This window comes from Phodopus roborovskii, unplaced genomic scaffold (assembly GCF_943737965.1).
Source record: "Phodopus roborovskii unplaced genomic scaffold, PHOROB, whole genome shotgun sequence".
Taxonomy (NCBI): Eukaryota; Metazoa; Chordata; class Mammalia; order Rodentia; family Cricetidae; genus Phodopus; species Phodopus roborovskii.
In genome coordinates this window covers 7,728,048-7,750,863 of record NW_026126447.1, presented here as the reverse complement: position 1 = coordinate 7,750,863, position 22,816 = coordinate 7,728,048, and the positions used below count along the sequence as shown (strand labels likewise).

At 41.0% G+C, this 22,816-nt stretch overlaps 1 protein-coding gene across 13 annotated transcripts in view; it reads left to right on the top strand.

Annotated features, from left to right (window-relative positions):
* The window catches only part of Tle1 (TLE family member 1, transcriptional corepressor), an 87,255-nt gene extending 64,999 nt beyond the window's left edge, over nucleotides 1–22,256 (top strand). For 6 of the 13 annotated variants that reach the window (XM_051188051.1, XM_051188046.1, XM_051188052.1 and 3 more), the window contains 10 exons: nucleotides 456–600; nucleotides 1,207–1,308; nucleotides 1,591–1,787; nucleotides 3,029–3,105; nucleotides 12,996–13,245; nucleotides 14,333–14,580; nucleotides 16,780–16,927; nucleotides 19,522–19,672; nucleotides 21,519–21,595; nucleotides 21,693–22,256. In XM_051188051.1, coding sequence (XP_051044008.1) covers nucleotides 456–600; nucleotides 1,207–1,308; nucleotides 1,591–1,787; nucleotides 3,029–3,105; nucleotides 12,996–13,245; nucleotides 14,333–14,580; nucleotides 16,780–16,927; nucleotides 19,522–19,672; nucleotides 21,519–21,595; nucleotides 21,693–21,800 — 1,503 coding nt within the window. In that variant the 3' untranslated portion in view covers nucleotides 21,801–22,256. The remainder of the gene's footprint in view (nucleotides 1–455; nucleotides 601–1,206; nucleotides 1,309–1,590; nucleotides 1,788–3,028; nucleotides 3,106–12,995; nucleotides 13,246–14,332; nucleotides 14,581–16,779; nucleotides 16,928–19,521; nucleotides 19,673–21,518; nucleotides 21,596–21,692) is intronic. The other 7 variants (XM_051188053.1, XM_051188050.1, XM_051188047.1 and 4 more) reach the window with 2 other exon arrangements.
* The last annotated feature ends 560 nt before the right edge of the window (nucleotides 22,257–22,816 follow it).

The following is a 22,816-nucleotide window of genomic DNA, read 5'->3' as shown; positions in this document are numbered from 1 at the left end:
TGCCAGTTTGACTTTGAAATAATTGACAGTTGCACTGTGTATCACTGTCAGTCTGAATCCCCTAAAGGTCAGGCTGTGAAAAGGGTTTCACTTCAGATTTGGAAGCCAGATATGCCCTTCCAAGTTACTTGGAAGGAATCTCTGTATGGTCCTCTTTCTAACCTGGCATAGAGCCCAAGTTCACAAGCTTGATGGAAAATTCTTTTTAAAATTAAATTTCTGAAAGAAGAAGTGTGATCATGCTCTTTGTCTCCTGCTCAAGTTTTAATCTGGCAGGAAGAAGAAAGGTCAACATTTCTCTCTCATAAGTTAATGCTGTCAACATTGAGTGGATTTATGAAAATTGGCTGGGGAGTAACTAGAAGGTGCCCAGTGTCCCAGCTGCTGTTGTGATAAATTGTGTAATATGGCTTGGATTAAAAATAATACTCACTTAATTTGTTTAATGATACCAGCATGAAAAAGCCAACACGCCTGTTCTGAAATCCAGCACACCAACGCCTCGGAGTGACATGCCAACCCCGGGCACCAGTGCTACTCCAGGCCTACGTCCAGGTCTCGGCAAGCCTCCAGCTATGGAGCCCCTTGTCAACCAAGCAGGTCAGTACCCCTTTCTCTAGCTGTGCTTTGATTCTTCTATCCCCGGCTTGATGTGTTGTCTGCTAATACCATGACAGTTTGCCCCTGAAAGTGAAGTACTTAGAGCTGTCCTTCTCCTGTCTCTGAAAAGGCATGGTAACAGCACATTTGTCCTGGATTTCAGCAGCTGCACCCATTAGTCTCTAATTATTTTCATTCAGCTTTTCCTTTATTTCAAAATAATTCAAATCCTGGGGATTAGCATAAAGTAATTATTTCAAACATAGCCTTACAAAATATGTCATTGAATGTCTGATGTTGCTAATATTGGCCAAAATGTCTGACTGATTTTATAGCCAAAAGTATATATTTTGCTGCCTATATTTACTTGGTTGGTTGGTTGGTTGGTTGGTTGGTTGGTTGGTTGGTTGATTGCTACATTTTCAAGAATCAATGGTCATTTGCTGAAAGTTGGGAGGGTTTTGCTGAGACTAGCCTATGAGGTCTCTCATAACTTTGAATTTGATCTTCCTCACTGGACAAGTTAAAAAGTAACAGCTCGAGTCCAGGGAGAAATAGCACCAGAATGCCCCTCCTAAAGCCCTGCTCTGGTTTGCATAAATCCAGGATTTGGTTTTCATTTGGAATTGGTACCAGGGAGTGGAAAGTTCGGACTGAAGGAGAAATCTTGGATTTTATCCAGAAAATCTTCTTTTGAGATTAAGTCAGGTAAACATGAAGTATCTGTGCCTTGGCTTGCCCTTTGTGAATTGGGTGCAAGGATGTTGATTAATACTTCTGGCTTCCTGGTGTGGCCGCTTTGCCAATGAGGAAATATGGGGGTTGTGCTTTCTGTTCTCGAGGAGAATTCAGCTCTGGGAAGGAATGGACTTTATGTATAGGTTGGGACTGATGATCTCCATACCCCCAATATCATAACTAATGACTGGAATCACTGGTCAGGTTTGATGTAATGGTCAGTCTCATCACACATGGCATGTTTCCTTGCAGCAGCTGGCCTGAGGACGCCCTTGGCAGTGCCTGGCCCATACCCTGCCCCCTTTGGCATGGTACCCCATGCTGGCATGAATGGAGAGCTGACCAGCCCTGGTGCTGCCTATGCAGGTCTACACAGCATGTCTCCACAGATGAGTGCTGCAGCTGCTGCAGCTGCTGCAGCAGTGGTTGCCTATGGGCGCTCCCCAATGGTAGGTCATGTGTTTTTGTGTCCCCTAGGGAGTGGGCAGCCCAAAGAGTACAGGATCCAAAGTGTGGAGCTGGGGCAATGAGCTTCTGGGTATGCAGACTGGGATGAAAGGCATTCAGTTATATCTGGGTGCTCTCACTGCCCAGAGGAGGATACAGCCAACACCATGCTTGGGAACAAACACTAAAGATGACTCCCACTGTTCAAGCCATGTATTTACCTTCCTCTTGTCAGCCTTGGGTAGTATGCTAGTTCATTAAGCTAGAACAAATGCCTTTTATTTCATTGTGGATGAAAATTGGTTGGTTCCAGGATAGATAAGGCTTTTTCTCACCAGAGTAAAAATTTTAATCTTAAAATATTGAAATGATTTAATTTTTTTAAGATGTTTTCTTTTTTTTCAAATCTTAAGAAAAACATTTGAGAAGCCATACTTTTTGTTCCCATGCCTATATGTTCTTTAAAAGTTAATACACTGTCTTACGTAAAACAGTTTTTTGTATATGGTTTTAAAATCATAGAGCCAGTTTATTCATGTTGCCCTCCCTTCTGTCACTTAAGTGGCTCGGTTGTTTTGTTTTGTTTTCCCTAAAATGTAAAGAACTCTATTTGAAGGGTAAAATTGCACCAGAAAAGGGAGTAAAGTAAGTCTCATGGAAAATCTTTCCTATAAACCATTTGAAATATACCATGGACAGTATTTTTAAGTAGCTAATTGTTTTTATGGTACACAAACAGATCTGGCCTGTGAATCTATAAATGGTGACCTGGATGATCAAGTGGCATGCAGCAGTTTTGGTTTCCACAGCAAAGGGGTAGAGGGTGGGTGAAGTGCTCTTAGAACTTGAGACTAGCAGCCTGTTTTGCTGTGCATCATTCCAAGGTGCTTTGCACTGTCCCCAAAGAAGAAAAGAACAAACTAGCCCATGATATTAGTGCTGGTCAGTATCCTCCTGCACTTGCTTGATGAGGTATGACATCTTGCATCTATGGAAAATGTTTATCCTAGGAAACTGGTTTCCAGAGTATACAAATCCTTCTCCACATCACAAAAAGACAGTGTGTTTTGTAGTGTTTAGAGGTGGTTAAGTTACCATGTTGTATCTTTTCTTTTGAGAAATATCAGCTTTGCTGCAATGGCCACTTAGATTGCTTAAAGGGTAAATGGATTTCTTATATGAACTCAATGTCCACAGAGTGTCCACCTTGCATAAGCTGAGTCTGTCACACTTTTATTTCCAGGTTGGTTTTGATCCTCCTCCCCACATGAGAGTACCTTCCATTCCCCCCAATCTGGCAGGAATACCTGGGGGGAAACCGTAAGTACATTTGTTCCTTGGTTTTGGTTTGTTTTAGAGGTGGTAGTGTCAGTAGTCTGGAATTCCCAAGGCAAGATAGGTTTCCAAGGATACTTCTAAGGAGTGTTAACACTTTTCTATAAATAGAAAACTTGTAGGTGTCATGCCTCTGGCTTCTCCTTGTGTGTGAGCTCCTGTACTTGTACATTTAGTTATTTTTGAAGAGAGACTATAGAAGATGAAGACAGATAGGAATTAAGAGCTGGAGGTGTTAGGCCCTCCTGTGTGACCCTTCTATAGGAAGATGCTGCCTTGATCTGTGGTTAGAAGGCAATTGCCACATTTTCACTGATACTGTAAACAGGTAAAATCCAGGAACTCTCATTCTTAGAAGCTTGGGCTGTCATCTTTTTACCCAGGACAGTACAACTTCTTCCTTATTTTGGTAGAAATCAGTTATTAGATTGGTGAGTCCTATGGGCACCCATGTTCCAGTTTGGATAGGTGCTTTACTTTGCCTTATAGCACTTCTCAAAAGCAAAATTTTTTTATAGGGAAACAAGGGACTTAAAGGATACAAAAGCATCCAGAGTGTGGAAACACCCTGTTTATTTTTCTGACTAACCAAACAAAAATTGCCCCCTTTCAATGTTAGTTATTAGAAGTATAGTTTTAAGGAATTACTAATTTTCTAAGTTTTATACAGTGCAGAAACATGAAGTTCAATTACTCTCTCTCTCTCTCCTTCCTTCCCAGTGTGTGTATCTGCTGTCTGTCTGTCTGGGTCTGGAAGCTTTATGAAATGCTGACTTTCCAAATGAGAAGTTCTGAGGGGTATGCCTCAGGCCTCCACTTAGTCTTTGCCCCACCCCTTGCCCTCAGGGCTTGCCTTTACCTTTTATCTATGAATCTTGAAGGTAATAAGGATGAATTCCTCTCTGGTTGGAAGAGTTCAAGTTTACAATACTAGTATAAAAGGCTGATGTTCCAGGAATGCCTAATGTAGAACATCCTTCTTAAGATTGTACATGCAGGATGGGCGGTGGTAGCACACACCTTAATCCCAGCACTTGGGAGGCAGAGACTGGCAGATCTCTGTGAGTCCAGCCTGTTCTACAGAGAGCTCCAGGAAAGAATCCAAAGCTATACAGAGAAACCCTGTTTCCTAAATCCAAAAACAAAACAAAGATTGTACATGCATGTTTTTGTGTGCACTTAAGTATGCATGGTTTGAAGCAAAAGATAGTAATAGTCTAATTGACACTGCTAAGTCATTCCTTGGCTTGTGAGTACCTTATATTTCTTTGTGTTCAAAGATGTGCTAACACCGGGCATGCTATAGACGTAACTCAGGAGGCAGAGTCTAGAGGACTGTAACTTTGAGGAAGGCCTGGTCCATCTAACACAATTCTGTCTCAACTGCAACAACAACAACAACAAAAACAACTATAATTCATGATTATAATGTGCACAGAAACAAAGGGTATAGTAACAGATTATTAAGACTTAAGGTGTCCGTTGGTATCTAGATCTTAGCTATCACAACTGTCTTATGAGTTGAGCAACATGAGCAACATTATGTAAGGAATACAGGATTAATTAATAATAAGGAGTCTGTGAACTTTCCCCATTGCTGGGTTCTGGTTATATAGTCTTCGTGATTGCTAATCTTAATCCATTAGTTTGCATGAGAGAATGTGTTATCTGTTATTACTTAACCATTCTTGCTTCAGTGCCTCTCAAAGATTTATGGTGATAGATTTAGACAAAGAATGGTATTAGTGAAACAGGATAAAATTAATTTGGGAAAAACACAAAATCTAAGTACTATTTGTTATGAGTCTACAAGGATCCTTGACAAAGAAATTTAAAGTGCAGTTTGTTTTTTCCTGTAGCACTTCTCCCAATAAGTAAATCCATGTTTCCCATCCCTATGATAGCACCTTTGAGGTAGTCATAACTCAGGCTAATAATAGTTTGGCTTTAGATTGTATAGTAGTTATGTTCTTTCACCATTTGTTTGAAGGCCAGGATCATAATTCTGAAGTATTCTGCCCACTTGTTGAGAACTTAAAGTTCTTTTTGGGTGTAGAGCCTAAGAGGAAAAGAAAATCCTGCCATTGTAGAAATTATTTTTTAGGAAGAAACCATGTTTTACAGTAGATTTCAAGCCCAGAAGGGGCTCAGTGCCAGCAGCTTCCATTCAGTCTCTCTCCTGCCCTCTTCCATGACTGACCTGGATTCCATAGCCAGTTTGTTTAGTGGATTTGAAAATCTAGTTCTCTTCAAACTTAGGGTTTTTCAGAGAAACAGAACTAATATGTGATAGGGAAGAAGGAAACACATTAGGAAGAATTGGCCCCCATGATTTTAAAAACTGAGAGATCCCATGGCCTATCATCAGTAAGCTGGAACTCTGAGAAAGCTAACTATGCAATTCTGAGTCTGAAGGTAGGAGAACAGGAGAGATGGGGAGGGTATAGCGTTTTTAGTTAAGCCTGATGGCTACTGGTATCACACGTGCTGGTGACTTGATAGCCAAAGTAGAAAGTGAATTAACCCTTTCTCAACTTTTTTGTCTTGTTTTGGCTCTTCAGTGGCCTGGATAATGACCACTCAGTGTTGCCTGCCTACATTGGTGAGGGTACATCATTTTATTCTGTCTGCCAATGAGATGCTAATCTCAGAAACACGCCTCAGATACAGCTAGAATATTTACAGCCATCTGGGCATTTCCTAGCCTGGGCAGATTAACACATAAAACTAACCAGCACAAGTGATAATGGCTTTTGAAGTCTGTTGCCTGCTGAAAACAGTATCTGTTCAGTGTTTTGCTTTCGCTCTGTGTGTCTTCTAGTTTCTTCAGTTATCTAAAGGCAGACCTTCTCTTTGATGTGTAGTTACAATTGTCTCTCCTTCTTTATCAGAAATGACTTTGAGTTTATGAGATAGAAATATAGCTTACACATTACTTATTCACATTTGTCTCTAGTGGGTGGTTATTTCTTAGAATATTTTAACTAAGTTTAAAGAAGTCATGTTTTCTCCAGAAACTATAGGACATATTTTGTCTTGTGTAGCATCCTTGTTCTGTTGTCGTGCCCTAGCATATTTAAAAGTCTGGAAATGTTTAGTACGTTTGGACTTCTTATGCTCACTCTACCTGGACAGCCTTCTTGTTTACCAACATCTTTTTTTTCTGCTAGCAAATCTTTTATAAGGTGTTTTCAGAAATGTTATTACCTACCTTTTGTTTTGTTTGGAGACAGCGTCTTTCTATGTAACACTGGCTATTATAGAATTTGCAGTGTAGACCAGGCTGGCTTCAAAGTCACAGAGATCTGTCCCACCTTGCCTCCTGAGTTCTGGGATTAAAGGTATGTGCTACCATACCTTGGCTTATATTTGCCACTTTTAGAATGAGAAAATTAGACATTTATTCAACTAAATAAGCAGTCTCTCCCACTAATGTCGTGAATCTTAATTTTACGTAATACATTTTCCCATTAAGATAGAAATACCATCTTCCAAATATGGTAGGAATTGTATCTTGATGTGTATATTTCCGTTCTGGCTATGTCAGGATGCTAAACTAAATACACTCTCCAGAAGTAAAGAATTTTATTGCTCTTAAGAATTGGAGGTGTACAAACCCTATTGTAGTTTGAATGTCAGCCAGCCTCTGTAGACTGATGACTTGAGTAGGCATTTATTCCCCAGAGGGTGGCACTATTTGAGACAATTATGGTGGGAAATGGGTTTGAGGGTGAGCCTTAAAGGCTTTGTTGACCTTTGGTTAACATTTTGGCTGCCTGATTTGCCAGCATGTGAATAATCCTCACTGCATGCTCCTGTCTCCATGGACCTGGCAGCTCTGCCCGCTTAGCCTTTTCTGTCATGATGGATTATACCTTCTGAAACTGTGAGCAACACCAAAATCACTCTCTGTAAGTTGTGTCTGCTATTATTTTGCTGTGATCACAGAGAGGGGAACTACTACGGACCTTACATAATTCTGGAAATAAATCACATTGCAGAAGACTGTCATGTACTTTACACTTATGGACTTACTTTATCCCCTTAAATTCTTTTATTAGTAAAACTGTAATTCCTTACACTTCTGTGCTACCTCTACTTCAAGCCTCATTGACTTTATTAGTTTCAGGCCATGGGTATTCTCCAAAAATCATAAATTACATAATTCTTGGGTGTTTTAGGAGTTAATTGCCCCAGCCTTCAGTCTTCAGCTCTGTTTGAACTGTAGTAGCGCTGGGGATCCAAGTATAGTGTAGTGCCTCCATCCTGATAGGTCTTATATTCTCCTGAAAGATGCTGCTCAATCATTAAATTAAAACTAAGTACTGCATTTGTTCTGGACCTATCTGGATTAAGCACTTGGCTCTATGTTGTAGCTAGTTACTTTCTCTTGTTCCATTTTATTTTGTCTTAATTCTAAGGAACATTGGAATAACACAGAGGCCAAAGAATGCCATCATATAACCCACCCTTCAACGTTATTACTTATAAGCTAAGTTTTTCCAGGTCATGATGGAAAAACAGAGCAATTCGGTTGGTTAGATGGCTCTGTGCAGGCTTAGGGCATTTGCACCATGCCTGACAAACTGGGTTCAGTCACCAGGATCTACCTGATGGCAAGGAGAAAATTGCTTCACAATTGCTACACACTGTGGTATACATGAGCCATACACAAAATAAATAATACAAAAATCAAGGAGATGAGGCTCAACTAAGGTCCGTAAGTCCCCTGTGTCTTAACAGGGAGTACTGTGAAAGAACAACTTTGCTTCTCTCCTCTTGGACTTTACTCCATCAGTTGCTCAAGTCAAGGTTCAGCCTTTAACCGGTTGCCTTAGGTGAGAGAGACCAGCATCCACTTGAATTCACTGTTCTTAGCTCTGTCAGGATCTTTGTGGTCTGAGTCACCTCTCCAGGGACTACTTATCCCTTGAAAAGTTGTTGCCTTCTCTTTGCCAGATTTGGTGTATGTGCTTAACAATAGTTGATAAAAGTCAATTGAATATATTTTAGTGGTTTTTTTTCCCCCTCCTGATTTCTTGGTCTTTCACGACTCCACATATGAGTGACCAGGCAACAGTAGATGACTTATCAATCTGACTCAGTGGTTGAGCACTAGCTCTCCTAATGATTGTTGAAGACTTTTCACTTTTCCTTAAAGAATTGTAGAACAGTAAGGGCAGAAATGTCGCATGTAATAAATGCTGTAGCAAAGATTTAGAGGATTAGCTATCTGCAGGGAGAGGTAGATGTATATCTGGGAGAGAGGGTATACTCTTCTAGACAGAAGAGAAGAGTTCCATGTAATGTAGATCATCTTAAAGATGTGATGACATATAATGATGTTTGGGGGAATGACTTGCTGTCTGAAGTAGCTGGGAGCTTAGTGTCATATGAAGCAAGGCTAGTTGGCTTTAAAATCTTGAAGGACTTCAGAAGCTGTAAACTTCTGTTTTAGAACTGATCAGGCAAGGACTTTCATATCAGCAGTGTCATATCTTTTGAGCAATAAGGATTTGGCCTTCATCTCCAGAGTCTCTGCTTCATTACTATTTACTGGATTCTGCCAGTGCAGTTTGCTCTGTTTCCAGGTCACTGACAAGTCTGTAAACACCCTTTTTTCTTTGGTTGCAGAACACATCATAGCTTTGTTAACAGGAGCCAACCTGCTTGCTCAGAATGCATTCTTGCTATTCAGCTCACTGTTCCTGGGAGGAACTCAGAAGACCCTCTCCTTTTAGCACCTCACCTCTACCATGTGCCCAATAAACGAAAAGCCCTTTGTTCTCAACACAAACATCACAACACACAGACCACAATAGATGACCTTGATTGGGATGGCAATACTTGGGGCAGAGGCAAGGATTCCAACTAAAGAGCTTCCCACTCAAAATCTGGAATTGCTGGAAGGGAGTCTGATTCAAATTTTGTTTCACCTGTAGGCTCCCATCTTGATTGATGGCATAAAGAGAATTCCCCCTTTGCCTATGGCCTGCCATTGCTCTTATAGCCAGAAATCTTGATGGGCGGGTTCTCTCTTCATCTAAACCACAATTCTTAAAACATGGTGCAATCTAATTGTTACTTTGTGGGGACGTTTCTTCAGCATCACTTAAATACTCATTTTGTCACTTTAGGACCCCGGTCATACCTGGTATTTGGGATCACTGTGTTCCTAAGACAACTCTGTTTAATAGATCTAGATACACTTTGAATCATTTGCGTAGAAAGTCTGAATAAGGAATTATCGTGGTTTAATTGGGATCAGGATAAACAAATAGGCTGAATAGATGTTTATTCAGGGAGAAATAACTTACAACCTAGACAGATGAACACCAACAGGTTCCTGGTCCCAAGGATGCCTCTGGATCCTCTCCTGTTTGCATCCTGCCAGCAAGAGAGCACTCCCGGGCTCCTCCTCAGACCTATTTCCCCAGGTCACTTCCGCCCCTGTCTCCACCCCCAGTGGGCGTGGTCAGTGCCATAGAAGCAGACAAAGTGACCATCTCACTACAAGGAATTATCTAGATATGAGTTACATGAGTTTTCTGGCCTGGCAGGCCCAGCTGCCACTTCAACCCCAAAATGAAACACACAGACACTATATTAGTTATGAATACTGTTGGCCAGTGATTATGGCTTCTTATTGACTAGCTCTGTCTTAATTATTAACCCATTTCCAACAATCAATTTATTGCCACGAGACTGTGGCTTACTCAGTTATGCCCAGCATGGTGTTACTCCTCCAGCAGCCTACATGGTGACTGCTCAATGTCTCCACAGAGGAGAGAGGGGAGGGGAGGGGAGAGGAGGGGAGGGAAGGGGAGGTGAGGAGAAGAGAGTCATTTCCTGTTTGTCCCTGCTTATATTCTGATTCTGCCTAGCTATGTCACTTACTGGGATCACATGACGATTCCACTCTGCCTATACTTCCCAGAATCCTTGTCTCCTAGTCCTACCTATCATCCTGCCTGGCCAATCAGTGTTTTATTCATCAACCAATAAGACTAACATATATACAGAAGAACATTCCACATCAGATATGGTTGTCTGATAGGCATGTATGTGAGAGATTACCTTGGTTGTTAATTGATGTATGAGCAACACCATTCCCTAGGCAGGAGGTCCTCAATAGCATTAAGAGGCAAAAAGTAGACAAAAGTAAGCAAATAAGGTTGAATCCATGAATTTATTCTCTACTCTTGACTGAACATGATGCTTTAAGTTCCTTCCTTGACTTTCCCTTAGTAGTAAATGGGCTATAATGTGGAATTAAAAGTCAAATGTACCTTTCTTCCCTTGAGTTGCTTATTGTCAGGTTATTTTATCACAGCAGCAGAAATTAAACATACACTGGATATTGCCCTACCAGTTCCTACCTATTTGAAGTCCAGAATTCTTCTAGGAAATTATAGACACAAATCTCTGTGCTTTGGTAGTTTGTCTCCAAGAGCAACAAAGTACTATTTGATTGAAGCTGCAGATATCCTATAATAGTAATGTGGGTCTTTATTCAAATAACTTTAATATGCATATTTATTTATGTATTGCTAAGAATACAGAGGGTCTTGCTAGATTGGAAAAAAACACTGTGATTTAGAGGATTGAAGAAGTAAGGGCTAATGCATGTGGTCATTGTATGAGATGAATATGAACATATATACATACATACATATGTATGTATGTATGTATATATGTTCATATATTCCCAGAAAATTCTACATGGCTCCCATTCTGTGGCTCAGTTTTCAAACTGAATTGTACTATCTGATGGCGAAGCCTGGTGCTGCATCCCTGCTACCCTAGCTACTTGGGAGGTTTGACAGGAAGATGACATATTCAGGACCATCATGGATGACTTAGTAGGACTCTGTCTCAAAATAAACCTTTTTAAAAGGAGCAAGAGATATGCAGTTCGTCAGTAGAGAGCTTGCCCAGTATGTATAAGCATTGGATTCAGTCTTCTATAATTCAAAGGGAAAGAAGAAAAACCAAGACACCAGATTAACCTTTGTCATTTTCTATCATGGTGGGAGTCATTATAAAACAGCATTGTTAATAGCTTGGGACAAATAGCTGCTTTCCATTGGCCATTGGAGCCAGCTTTCTAGGAGATAGCAGACATGTAAGATCTTTCCTTTGTCTGAAGAGAGGAAACTTTTAAAGTCATGCAATTGATATTTTGCCTCTGTGGAGGGAAATAGTAACCTATGTTTATTTCCAGGCTGATAAATGTGCACTTTAAGTGCAGTTTCATAGAGAGTATCAGTTTTCAGTTTTGTGCCCAGTTATTTTGCACAAATTGATTTATTACAGAATAAAACTTCAAGAGCTGTGTTAGCATTCATGGTATCTATATGTGTCAAAATGTCAAGGACGGGTTCGAGAAAGGACTCACACTTACCCAAAAAGGTTGCAGGAATGAAAAAAATCCTGAAGGCTTTGTTTATACTTGGTGACTCAAACTCCTAGATCTAGTGATGTCTGAGATAGGAGGGAAACAGTGCTTTTCAGCCTGGAATGGGCTTTAAAGTGCCTTTGCTGTGTGTTTTATGATGCCCATTGTGTGCTAGCTTTTTTTCTTAAAAGAAAAAAAAAGTTGATTTTTGTTGCCAGATATAAAAGTGCATGACTAGGATCTGGCTTATCTGTGCATAACTGATAACATGGACTCTTCACTTCTCATGAAAGCCAACAACCCAGGATAGACATCATTAGCCCATCAGCATTTTCTAACTCCCTCCATTACTTCCCATCTTCAAAGTTGCCTTGTCTGAAGGGCTTCCTGAGTCCAGTCAGCTTGCTCAGTTAGGCATTAAAAAGGATAGGCATCTCTTCTGATTTTTTTATAGAACCTTGGGCCTTGCACATCCCAGGTAGCGCTCAACCCTGTGCTATCCCCAGTTCCTTTGCTTCACTTTTGAAAATGTTATAAACTTTAATTTTTAGGTAAGTTTTAGGTTCACCACAAAATATGAAGACCATTCTCAGATGTCCCACTCTCTTATTCTTCTTTCAAATGAAAAGCTAGGTTGAAAGTGCTCTCAGCAAGTCCTGCCTGCCTCCCATTGTCCAGCATGTGGTACCCTGACTAATGCGAAGCTTGGAAGTTACTTCTTTAGCTGGGTGATTTGCCTCCAGATAAAACTGGGTTGATGGTTCTAGGCTAAATATGAGCAATTGCTAGGTAGCAAATCTCTGTCTTCTGATATAAGAATCTCTTATGGTTTTTTTTTTTTTTCTTAGTTATGTAAAAGGGGTTTGAATCAAAAGCGTAAGTAATGTGTTTTAAAAAGCTGTTTTTGAATTTTTAAAAATTATTTTATGTTTATGTATTAGTGTACCACTCGTATGTGTGGTGTTCATGGAGGCAAAAGAGGGTGTTTGATCCCCGAGAACTAGAGTTATTGATGTTTGTGAGCCACCATGTTGGTGCTGAAAATAGAACCCATGTCTTCTGCAAGAGTAGCCAGTGATCTTAACCACTGAGCATCCTCCCAGTCCTAAAAGCTGGTTTTTGTTTTGTTTAACTTTAAGTTACATTATTTACTATGTGATTAGTATAAGGCATGCAGAAGGCTATATCAGTTTAGACACACATTTTTATAATGAGATTTGAAAGAATGCTTTGAAAAATTTGTAAAAACAATTCTAATCATTTAAGACATGTATTTAATATTTAAAATGGGGTTGTACATGTTTTAGAGCATTGTAAAAATAGTAGCTTGAATATAGATTTTTAAATGTTTTTCATTAGAAAATACTATGACTTATTTTGATTTCAGGAGAAGCCTTGGCAAGGAAACCCCCACCTTTCCCCATCTCCAGGCTATAGCTATCTTTGTGATATGTATGTTTTCTTTTCTTTCATGTAGAGCATACTCCTTCCATGTTACTGCTGATGGCCAAATGCAACCAGTCCCCTTTCCCCCTGATGCCCTCATTGGACCTGGAATCCCCCGACATGCTCGGCAAATCAACACCCTCAACCACGGGGAGGTGGTGTGTGCAGTGACCATCAGCAACCCCACAAGGCACGTGTACACAGGTGGCAAGGGCTGCGTTAAGGTCTGGGACATCAGCCACCCTGGCAACAAGAGCCCCGTCTCTCAGCTGGATTGTCTGGTGAGCGAGAATGAGAGCCTGAGCTTCACTTCAATTAGGAGGGAATAGAATCCCCCCTGTTTTCTGTTTAACTGTTCAAGCCCCTCCTCCTCCCCCTTCCCCCAAGTTGGGCAGGATTCAGTTACTGCATACTACCTAGGTTAATTCCTAGTGTTGATGAGTTTATTTTTGGATATGTTTTACAGGGGTTTGGAGAGCTCACTCTGTGGACACATTTTAAAAACAAAAAATAGTTAATGTGAACTCTGATGATCTTTACAATCTGTTCACCTTTAAGTTTCCCTGTAAGCTCTATATAAATTTCAAGCCATCAACATTTGCTAATAATGGCATGAAAACTCTTGCAAATAGGTTTGGTATTATCAAGGAGGTGGCGGAGATGATTTTGCCTTCCTACTATAGCTTCAGTAAGACAAAGAGTTATCTCTCAAAGCACCTAGTGACACCCATTTGCCTTAGGATTGTTAGACCTATACTGTTGGTCTTTAGACTGTGGACTGGACTTTTCTGCCTGCATGTCTGCAAGATGTTATTCTCAAGTGAAAGGGACAGATGTTTTAGAGATAAATACCTGGTATACATGCATGTGTCTGTCTGTCTCTGTTTACCCCCTCTCCTCCTCCCCTATCTCTTTCTCTCTCCTTTTCTCCCTCCTTCCTCCCCCCCCCCCTTACAATATTAGCCACTCTTATATTGAGAACATCAATCCACTAAATTCTTAGATAAGTACTCAATACTCATTGGGCAGTGTCAGGAAAAGTGAAAACAAAAACAGATTTGGTGGGTCTGTACTATCTAACAGTAAATGTTGGTGAGAAGACATGTTCTTCTCACAGGGAAGTACACTCACACCTGTGTGCTTTTGGGTCTGGCTGTGCAGTTGGAAATCAGGAACACGGTTGAGTGGCCCTGTGAGTTTGCATACTTTTGGAAGAAGACAATAGCAGTTGGACCCTGATCTTTCCTGTAGAACAGAGTGCCCATGAAATGTCTCTCTCTTGAAGTTAAAAACCAGAGTAGCATTTAGGAATACACAGTATTAACAGTTGGCTGTGCTCTACAGTGATTACATTCTGTTATTTCACAGAATAGAGATAACTACATCCGTTCCTGTAAATTGCTACCTGATGGCTGTACTCTCATAGTGGGAGGGGAAGCCAGTACTCTATCCATCTGGGACTTGGCAGCTCCAACCCCCCGTATAAAGGCAGAGCTCACATCCTCAGCCCCTGCCTGCTATGCCCTGGCCATCAGTCCTGACTCAAAGGTCTGCTTCTCATGCTGCAGTGATGGCAATATCGCAGTGTGGGACCTACACAACCAGACCCTTGTCAGGTGAGTACAGATATTGGGGCCTTCCTATGGGAAGCCTCAGTTAAGAGGCTGCTGTCAGTTGAATGTGGATACAAAAGCAAACTATGGCCAGATGTGGGCAAGGAGTGCAATCTTGCACCAGTACTTATATTGAGATGAAGTTCTGGCTTTGTCAATAAACAGTGTAATGTGGAATAAATGACAATACAAGGGCCTCCGATCTAAATGTTTTGAATTTGGCAGAGTCTTGTTTGTGCAAATGGAAATCTACTGACCCAAGACAACAAAAGAACATTAAAAATGAGCTTCCATGAATTGAAACCCCAAAATGGCTTTAAAATACCTGTATTTCTCCATCGATAACTAAGAAAGGCATTGCTCTTGGGAGGACATGGGCTTCTGCTAGGCTTTTAGATCTTCCCGCTTTCCTCATCAGCTAGTCTGGCTCCATTTAGTGCTCATACCAGAGGTGGTCCATCCAGAAAACTACTTTTAAGAATAAGCACTTAAGCTAAGTGTAGTAGTAAAGACCTATAACCCCAGCCTTTGGGAACTGGAAACAGGAAATTTTAAATCAAGGCTATCCTCTGCTTTATACCTGAGGAACCCTGACACAGAAATTACTTTGCTGTGGTCATGTAGACAGACCTGGCCTTCTATGTGCTGGCTCCCTGGAGAAGCACCAATCATATATGGGGGAGAGGGCATGCTTTTTACATCTTTTAGCTTGGACTGACCATGTGTGGCAAGTGGCTGCAATGTGGGACAGAATCCTTTATATCCTGTAATACTGCTTATTCTCAAGAGTCAACAACTTGGCAGTCACACTAAGGTGTGCCTGGAGATGGTGGTTCAAGGAGCACCCATCCTGTGCTGATAGTCCACAGGGAAAGATGTTTGGAATAATTAACTGAACTGAAGAGGTGATATGAAGTCAGGATGAAGGAAAAGGGTTCTGACAATTGTTTGAAGAGAGGAAAGGTACCATAAGAACTCCTCCAGCCTGGGATGATGTTTGGAGAGGCCTGTTAGTACTGTTGAGGCCCACTTACTGGGCAACAGTAGGAATACTGAGCGTGTGGGATGACGGTACCAGTTGGGACAAGATCTGAAGTAGGGATTGAGCTTGTGAGAGAAAGATTTCTGGCTCATATCTTGGCTGAAAATTTGGGGCAGCAGTGGTGATTTTTTTCCTTCCCTTACACTTTTAAATTCTAAGCTTGGCGCTCTGTGGCAATAAGGTATGGGGGGCCTAGAGAAAGAAAGGACCTTCCTGGCATTGAAATTCCTAAGCAGTTCTATGCTGGGTCTTTCCTGGTTCTGAAGGTGGGTCCTGACCTCTCTGATCTGCCCTGGCCAGTGCATGCTCGGCATGCAGAGTCAAGTTTGTGAGAGTCACTGCATGTACCCTCCCCACCTGCCAACCCCAGACCCTTCTGTGCTCATGTTGCTCTCTCCACTGCCAGCCTGACTTGTTGCCTCATGCCCTTCCAGGGGTCAGAATTCCCTGCCACTCAGTTGATTTGAATGCTCTTTGGACTTTGCATGAATGTCCCCTTGCACTGGGAGGGTGGGATCTGGCAAGTGTCTGTTGTTCTCAGTCTTTTTGCCTCTGCCTAGCACCTCTGAGGTCAAGAGGCCTGCTTGACCCTTCCTTGTTCTCTGGGAGTCCACATTTCCTAATGCAGGGCCCTTTCTGATTCAGAATGGCAAGGCTGAAAACACAGGAGAGAGAGAGAGAGCTCATGCTGCACTAGCAGGAAGGACACTGATGGGCAGTTCTCTTCTGAATGAGTTTGTTCTTGGAATGAGCCTTTTCCTTTCTGTGGGTTCAAGCCTTGGCCACTGAAGGACAGGTTTTTATTGTTCCTTAAGGAAATTATTGGGTTTCGTGTGTTTATCTTTATTGTCTTTTAGTACTTAAACACTTTTCCAGACATGGAAAGAGTTTCACTGGGTCTATTTATCAGAGGCCCTAGTAGCATACTTGACTTCTGGCAGCAGCCTGCAATGCCATTCCATTTCTTTAGGCCTTGGATCTTGAAAAAAGAAACAGAACCTGCAGGGGCAGTTTCCTGTGCTCCTCCGGGGAAGGTTAGTTTGATTTTGCACACCAGCAGACACTGAGATGACACACAGTGAGTCCAAAACTAACAACACAACAGTGTTTACTTTGAGCTCTGGCAGGAAATCATTATTCAGTCTGGTTTGTTTTATCAGGCAATTCCAGGGCCACACAGACGGAGCCAGCTGTATTGACATTTCTAATGATGGCACCAAGCTCTGGACAGGCGGTTTGGACAACACAGTGAGGTCTTGGGACCTGAGAGAAGGGAGGCAGCTGCAGCAGCATGATTTCACATCACAGGTGAGTGCTTGGCTCTGACCTGCTGTGGAGTCAAGGGGAGTTTGCATGAACCATCCTCCTACCACTGCATCAAGGTAGCCTGATAAACAGATCTCCATTAAATTTAAAATAACAGGTTTAAAACCACAGACTACAACACCCCCAACCCATCTGCCCCTGTCTCAAGGGAGAATGGTTACAAAACATATTAGCATGCTTTTGTTTCATATACACATAGTTTTGGTAAGAGGAGTTTATGCAGTAGTGAATATGCATGTTTCCCTCAGCAGGATATAGTCTGTTGTGTGTATTCTCACCATCAAATGCAGAGTGGGAATGAAATAATGTTGATTTTTTTTTTCAAGGAGTCTAAGAACATGTGGATACCCACCTCATTTTTTTCTTTCTTTTTTTTTATTTAATTTATTATTTTACAAGTCGATCCCAGTTCCCCCTCCCTCCCTCCGTCTTACCCTCTCTGCCCCCTCACATGCAAGCTGACCACCCTCCCCTCCCATCCTCCTCACCCCAATTCCCCATGTAGGGCAATACCATCCAGGTGGGGTCATGTAGATCTGTCAAGTCATTTGAAGTAGGGACTAGGACTTCTCTAGGTTAAGGCAGTATCCCTCCATGGGGGATGTGTCCACAACTTATCCACCATCATGGAGCCCTCATCTAGTACCTGTTAGAAACAGAAGCAAACACCCATACCTAAATACTGAGTCGAACTAGAATCCAGATGCAAAGGGAGAGGACAAGACCAGGTTGCAGAAACACATAGAGACAGCTGACCTGACCAAGGAAGAGCTAACAAGCCTCCAGACTGATAGATGGGAATCCAGCATGGGACTGACTCAGGCCTTCCTGAATGTGGGTCTCAGCCAGAAGGCCTGAGCAGTCTAAGGGACCTCAGACAGTGGAACCAGGATGTATCCCTGGTATACCCACCTCATTTCTTAGCCTGTAAAAGATAAGAAGCTGGGAAGTCCCAGCACTGATCAGGCAAATTGATACTGGGTCCCATCCCTGAGAAGCTATTTGCAGTTGATACCCTCTAGCAAAGGAAGATAGTTTTCTCCAATGGAAGGTCACCAGATATATCCACCACACTCTGGGCAGTCTCCATACCTCAATAATTGGCCAACACAAACTCCTTAGGGTTTTGCTTTTTGGTTTGGTTGGACATTGTTTTGTCTTACTTGTGTTTTTGCATGTTTGTTTTTGTGTGTGTGCATGCTCAAGTGTGTATGTGGGTGGGTGAGAGAGAGAGAATGAAAATAAAGGTGGGGAGGGTGGTGGAAAGCATATTTGAGGAGTTGGGAGAGGGGAAAATGATAGAATACATTGTGTAAAAAATGTTTTTAGATAGAAAAATATCATACCAATATAGATCTATATATAGGTTTGTTTGTTCATGTAGGGATTTATTTTGTTTTGTCTTTTAGGGTAGGGTCTTATTCTGTAGCCTAGCTTCAGGCTATCCTCAAATGCAAAGCAGTCCTACCTACTACTTAAGCATCTGGAGTACTAGAATTGGAGATGGATGCTATTATTTATTTAGCTGGAGTTTTAAAATAATACACAAACTTAGTAACTTTTGAAGAAGTAGTCAGATGTTATGTGTCTGGATCTAGACTTACTTGGCAAAGGTAGAACTTGCCCTTTTCTGTTGTCTTCCTCATGCTAGAGTTGTTTCTTTGTTAATTACTCAGCATTTGTTTGTTTACTACTAATAAAAATACAACATAGGGTAAAAATGAAAAACAACAAAATACACTCTCCTAATTTCATTTCTGTTGTTCTGATAATACACCACAACAAAAGCAGCTTAAAAGAAAAGGGTTTATTTTAGATGACCATTCCAGGGTACAGTCCATCATTGTCATAATGTCACAGTGGCAGAAGCTGGAGATAGCTGACAATGCATCCATAGTCAAGCAGCAGAGAGGAGGGCAATCCTGCATATATACTAGCACAATCTTTTTCTTTTTTATTCAGTTTAAGATTCATGGTGACAACTCTATTAGGGAGTTTTCTCAATCATATAAACAACTGAGAAAATCCTCTGTCTCACCTATAGCACAACCCAATCCAGGCTGTTCTTCATTGAAATTCTTTCTAGGTTGTGTCAACTGTCATATAGACTTTAGGTGACTATTAATATTTTTATAATATTTCCTGTTCAACCCTTCTGTAGAATATTCAGGATATTAATTTTGGTCAGTATTTTTAAATGTATGAAAATTTCAAATGTCCATAAATATCAAACATATGTAAGCCTATATCAAATACAGAGTTATACATTACCTAGCCTAAGCAGTTATTAGTACCTGAGCAGTCTTTGTTTTACCATCCTCATTTCAAACACTGGATTACAGATCCTAGACATCGTATTTTCTTGCACAAGTATGTCAGTCAGTATATCTTTATGTTGACTTTTAATGCCATTCTCAAAGATAATTTATTCACAGCATGGATAAAACTATTTAATCTCCCACTTGTTCAAAAGAGGGTTCTGGACTTTGCTGAATCTCATGCCTCTTATCAGTCTGGATTTGGCTAATTAAATCTCCTTTTTTGCCTTCCCTTCTTGTCCTATTTACTTATAACAGATCTTCTCCTTGGGATACTGCCCTACTGGGGAATGGCTTGCTGTGGGGATGGAAAGCAGCAACGTGGAAGTTCTGCATGTGAACAAGCCTGACAAATACCAGCTGCACCTACATGAGAGCTGCGTGTTATCTCTAAAATTTGCTTATTGTGGTGAGTTTAGCTGCAAGGCTGTCAATAGCCTAAATGGAAAATATTTTTTTAAAAATGTGGTTAGAGATGGTATCTGGGAGGAAAATGTTCCCCTCCATGCAGCTGGATGCAGTAATTCTATTCTATAATTCTATTGCCCCTCTGAGCAGAGTAATGTCTGTCTCAGCCTGCTTTGTTAATTTTGGAAAAGTCAACAGGCATTCAAATAAGCTTGGAGTACACACTTGCTTTGTGGTAGGGGTGGGGAATAATTATTAGTGCTCAAGAATATTGTAAATGACTATGTCCAGACTATAATGAGGAACCAGGATCAGATGGGATGGTTAGCTGCACCCAAATTCTTTTCCTCTGCATAAGAACAGAGAAAGGAAAGTTAACAAGGAGACTGTCTTTGTGCTTTAGTGGTCTCATATTTGTTCATTGGCTGTAAGGATACATGGGTGAATGTGTAGCTGACACTAATTGAATATTCTATGTGCATCTGATATGATAGGCATTTTACATTACTTCGATATTTAATTCTTTTTGCTGTTATGGTTTACATGAGACTAAAAATGGCTGTGATGCTTAGTAAAGTATTAAATAACTCATGCATATATAAATATACATGTGCATATACATATTGCATGTACAAACAAGCTCAGGTGGTTATGGAAGCCATTGGTCTTCATTATCTATCCTAAAGCCATTCACCATCTTGGATTTGAGGCAAGAGTTCTCACTAAACTTTGAGTTTGTCTTTTTTGCCTAGACTAGATGGGCAGCAAGTGCCCAAGGCCTACCTATCTGTTCTGTGTTCTTTCCCTACTTGTCTCTGGCCGAAAGCTAGAAATCCGAACCCATGTACATGCTTACACATGTTTATCGGCTCAGTCATCCCTCTCCTCAGCCCTTTGACAACTTTCTGATTACAAACAGGATCACACCAAGGAGCCTTGATGGGAGATGTCATTCTGTAAATATGTTTCTCTTATTGGTTAATGAATAGAGCACTGTTGGAAAATAGGAAGGCAAGATAGGTGGGACTAGGAGACAAGGAGGATCGACAGAGCTAGCCAATAAGAAACAATAATAACAGGCCAACAGCTTTATATCTAATATAGCATCTCTGTGTGTTATTTGGGGCTGATACAGCTGTGGGGCCAGGCTTGGGGAAAACTATACATAACAGAGCCTAGATTTAAAACTTGCTTGGATCAAAGACCAACTGTTTGTATATTGTACTTGATATGTTAAAAATGTTCTCTTTTCAGCCAGGTATGGTGGGCTATGTCTTTAATCCAAGCACCAGGAGGTAGAGGCAGGTAGATCTCTGAGTTCTCGGCCAGCCTGGTCTACAAGTAGAGTTGTAGGGCAGCCAGGGCTGTTACACAGAGAAACCCTGTGTCAAAACAACAACAATAACAACAACAAAAGCAAAACAAAAAACTCTTTTGGGCCAGCTAGATCATTCCATGGGGGAAAGCACTTACTACTCAAGCCTGGTGACCTGAGTTTAATCTTTGAAACCCATTTTACAAAAACTAGATGAGCTAGGGAACACCTATAATCCCTACAATTCTACAGTGAGTTAAGAATGAGCTGAAATGGGAGACTGGCCCTGGAAGCTCATAGGGAAACAATAGGAACAGTAATAGAGACCCCCATCTCAACAAGTGTGAAGGAGAGGTCCAACTCTATAAAACTGTCCTCTCTCCTTCACACATGCTTACACACACACACACACACACACACACACACACACACACACACACACACACACACACACACCATGCACTAAAAACAATGCTCTACTTAATTAATTCCAACAGGGGAAATTTTAAATATGTGCCTTTGCTAATTCTAGGCAAGTGGTTTGTGAGTACTGGAAAAGACAACCTCCTCAATGCCTGGCGGACACCCTATGGAGCCAGCATATTCCAGGTACGGAAGGGCTACCTTGTGGCCTTTGAAACAACTAATGGGTTGCCTCAGAAATGGAACACATTAAATATTCTTTGTCTGTTGTTTTCTCTTACAGTCCAAAGAATCCTCATCAGTGCTTAGCTGTGACATCTCTGTGGATGACAAATATATAGTCACTGGCTCAGGGGACAAAAAGGCTACCGTTTATGAGGTCATCTACTGAAAACATTATGGCTTCATATTTACAGTTGAATTGGGCCAAATGTTTGGGATTTGTAGAAATAGAAAAGTTATAATTAAGAAAACAAACAAACAAAAAACAACCGAAGAAACCTGTTTCCAAACATTGACACAGAACTGCTTTGAGTCTGCAAAGAGAAGGTAACAAGTCTATCAATAGCCAGTCACCTGTCTACCTTTGGACACCACAACCACAGAGGCCACAGGTGTGGGACAGAGGAGCAAGCTACTATCTGTCAGTCACATCTTGCCCAACTTTTCTGTTCCTTGCAACTCACTTCACGTTGAGTCCTCTGTAGAGCAGTGGTGTCTCCAATGAACTTGTTTCTTGATTTTGCATCTTGTGATTTTCTTTTCTTTTTGTATTTTTGTTGGTTCAACATTTGTATAAATTGTAAATATATTTGGTTTATTACAGTAAAGCCTTTAGTACCAGTAAGTAGTCTTCCTCTGTGATTGTTTTTCATCAACATTTTGGAATCATGGATGTGGGTTTTGTGAGTAAAGTCCATGCACACATAAGTAAGTTCTCAGCGCTCTTGTATTTGCACAAATATATTTGACGGTGGATGTCTACTGTATTGGGACCAATTGTGTCAAAGTCCTTGTGGATAACCACAGACTCAGGATCAGAACTGGAACTGTCAGTAAGTGACAGCTTTAAGAGAAGAAGTTGGAATTACTTTGATGCTCATTCTTTGAGACTTACGATTAAAATTCAAAATTGTCATGATTTTTATTTTTAAGCATGGGATCTTACTATATATCACAGACTCACTTTGAACTGGTAGCAATCCTCTTGTCTCAGCTGGGATTACAGTCGTGTGCCACCTTTCCTAGCTGCTGCTGCTTTTTTTTTTTTTTTTTTTTTTTTTAATTTAGATAATGTAACAAAGAATGAGCCTATTTTCATACATTCACCCCTACTGCCTTCTTCCCCTCTTTCCTAACCCCAAAGAGACCCCTTTTTTCTTTCATATTATATGAGTGTAAGTTTGT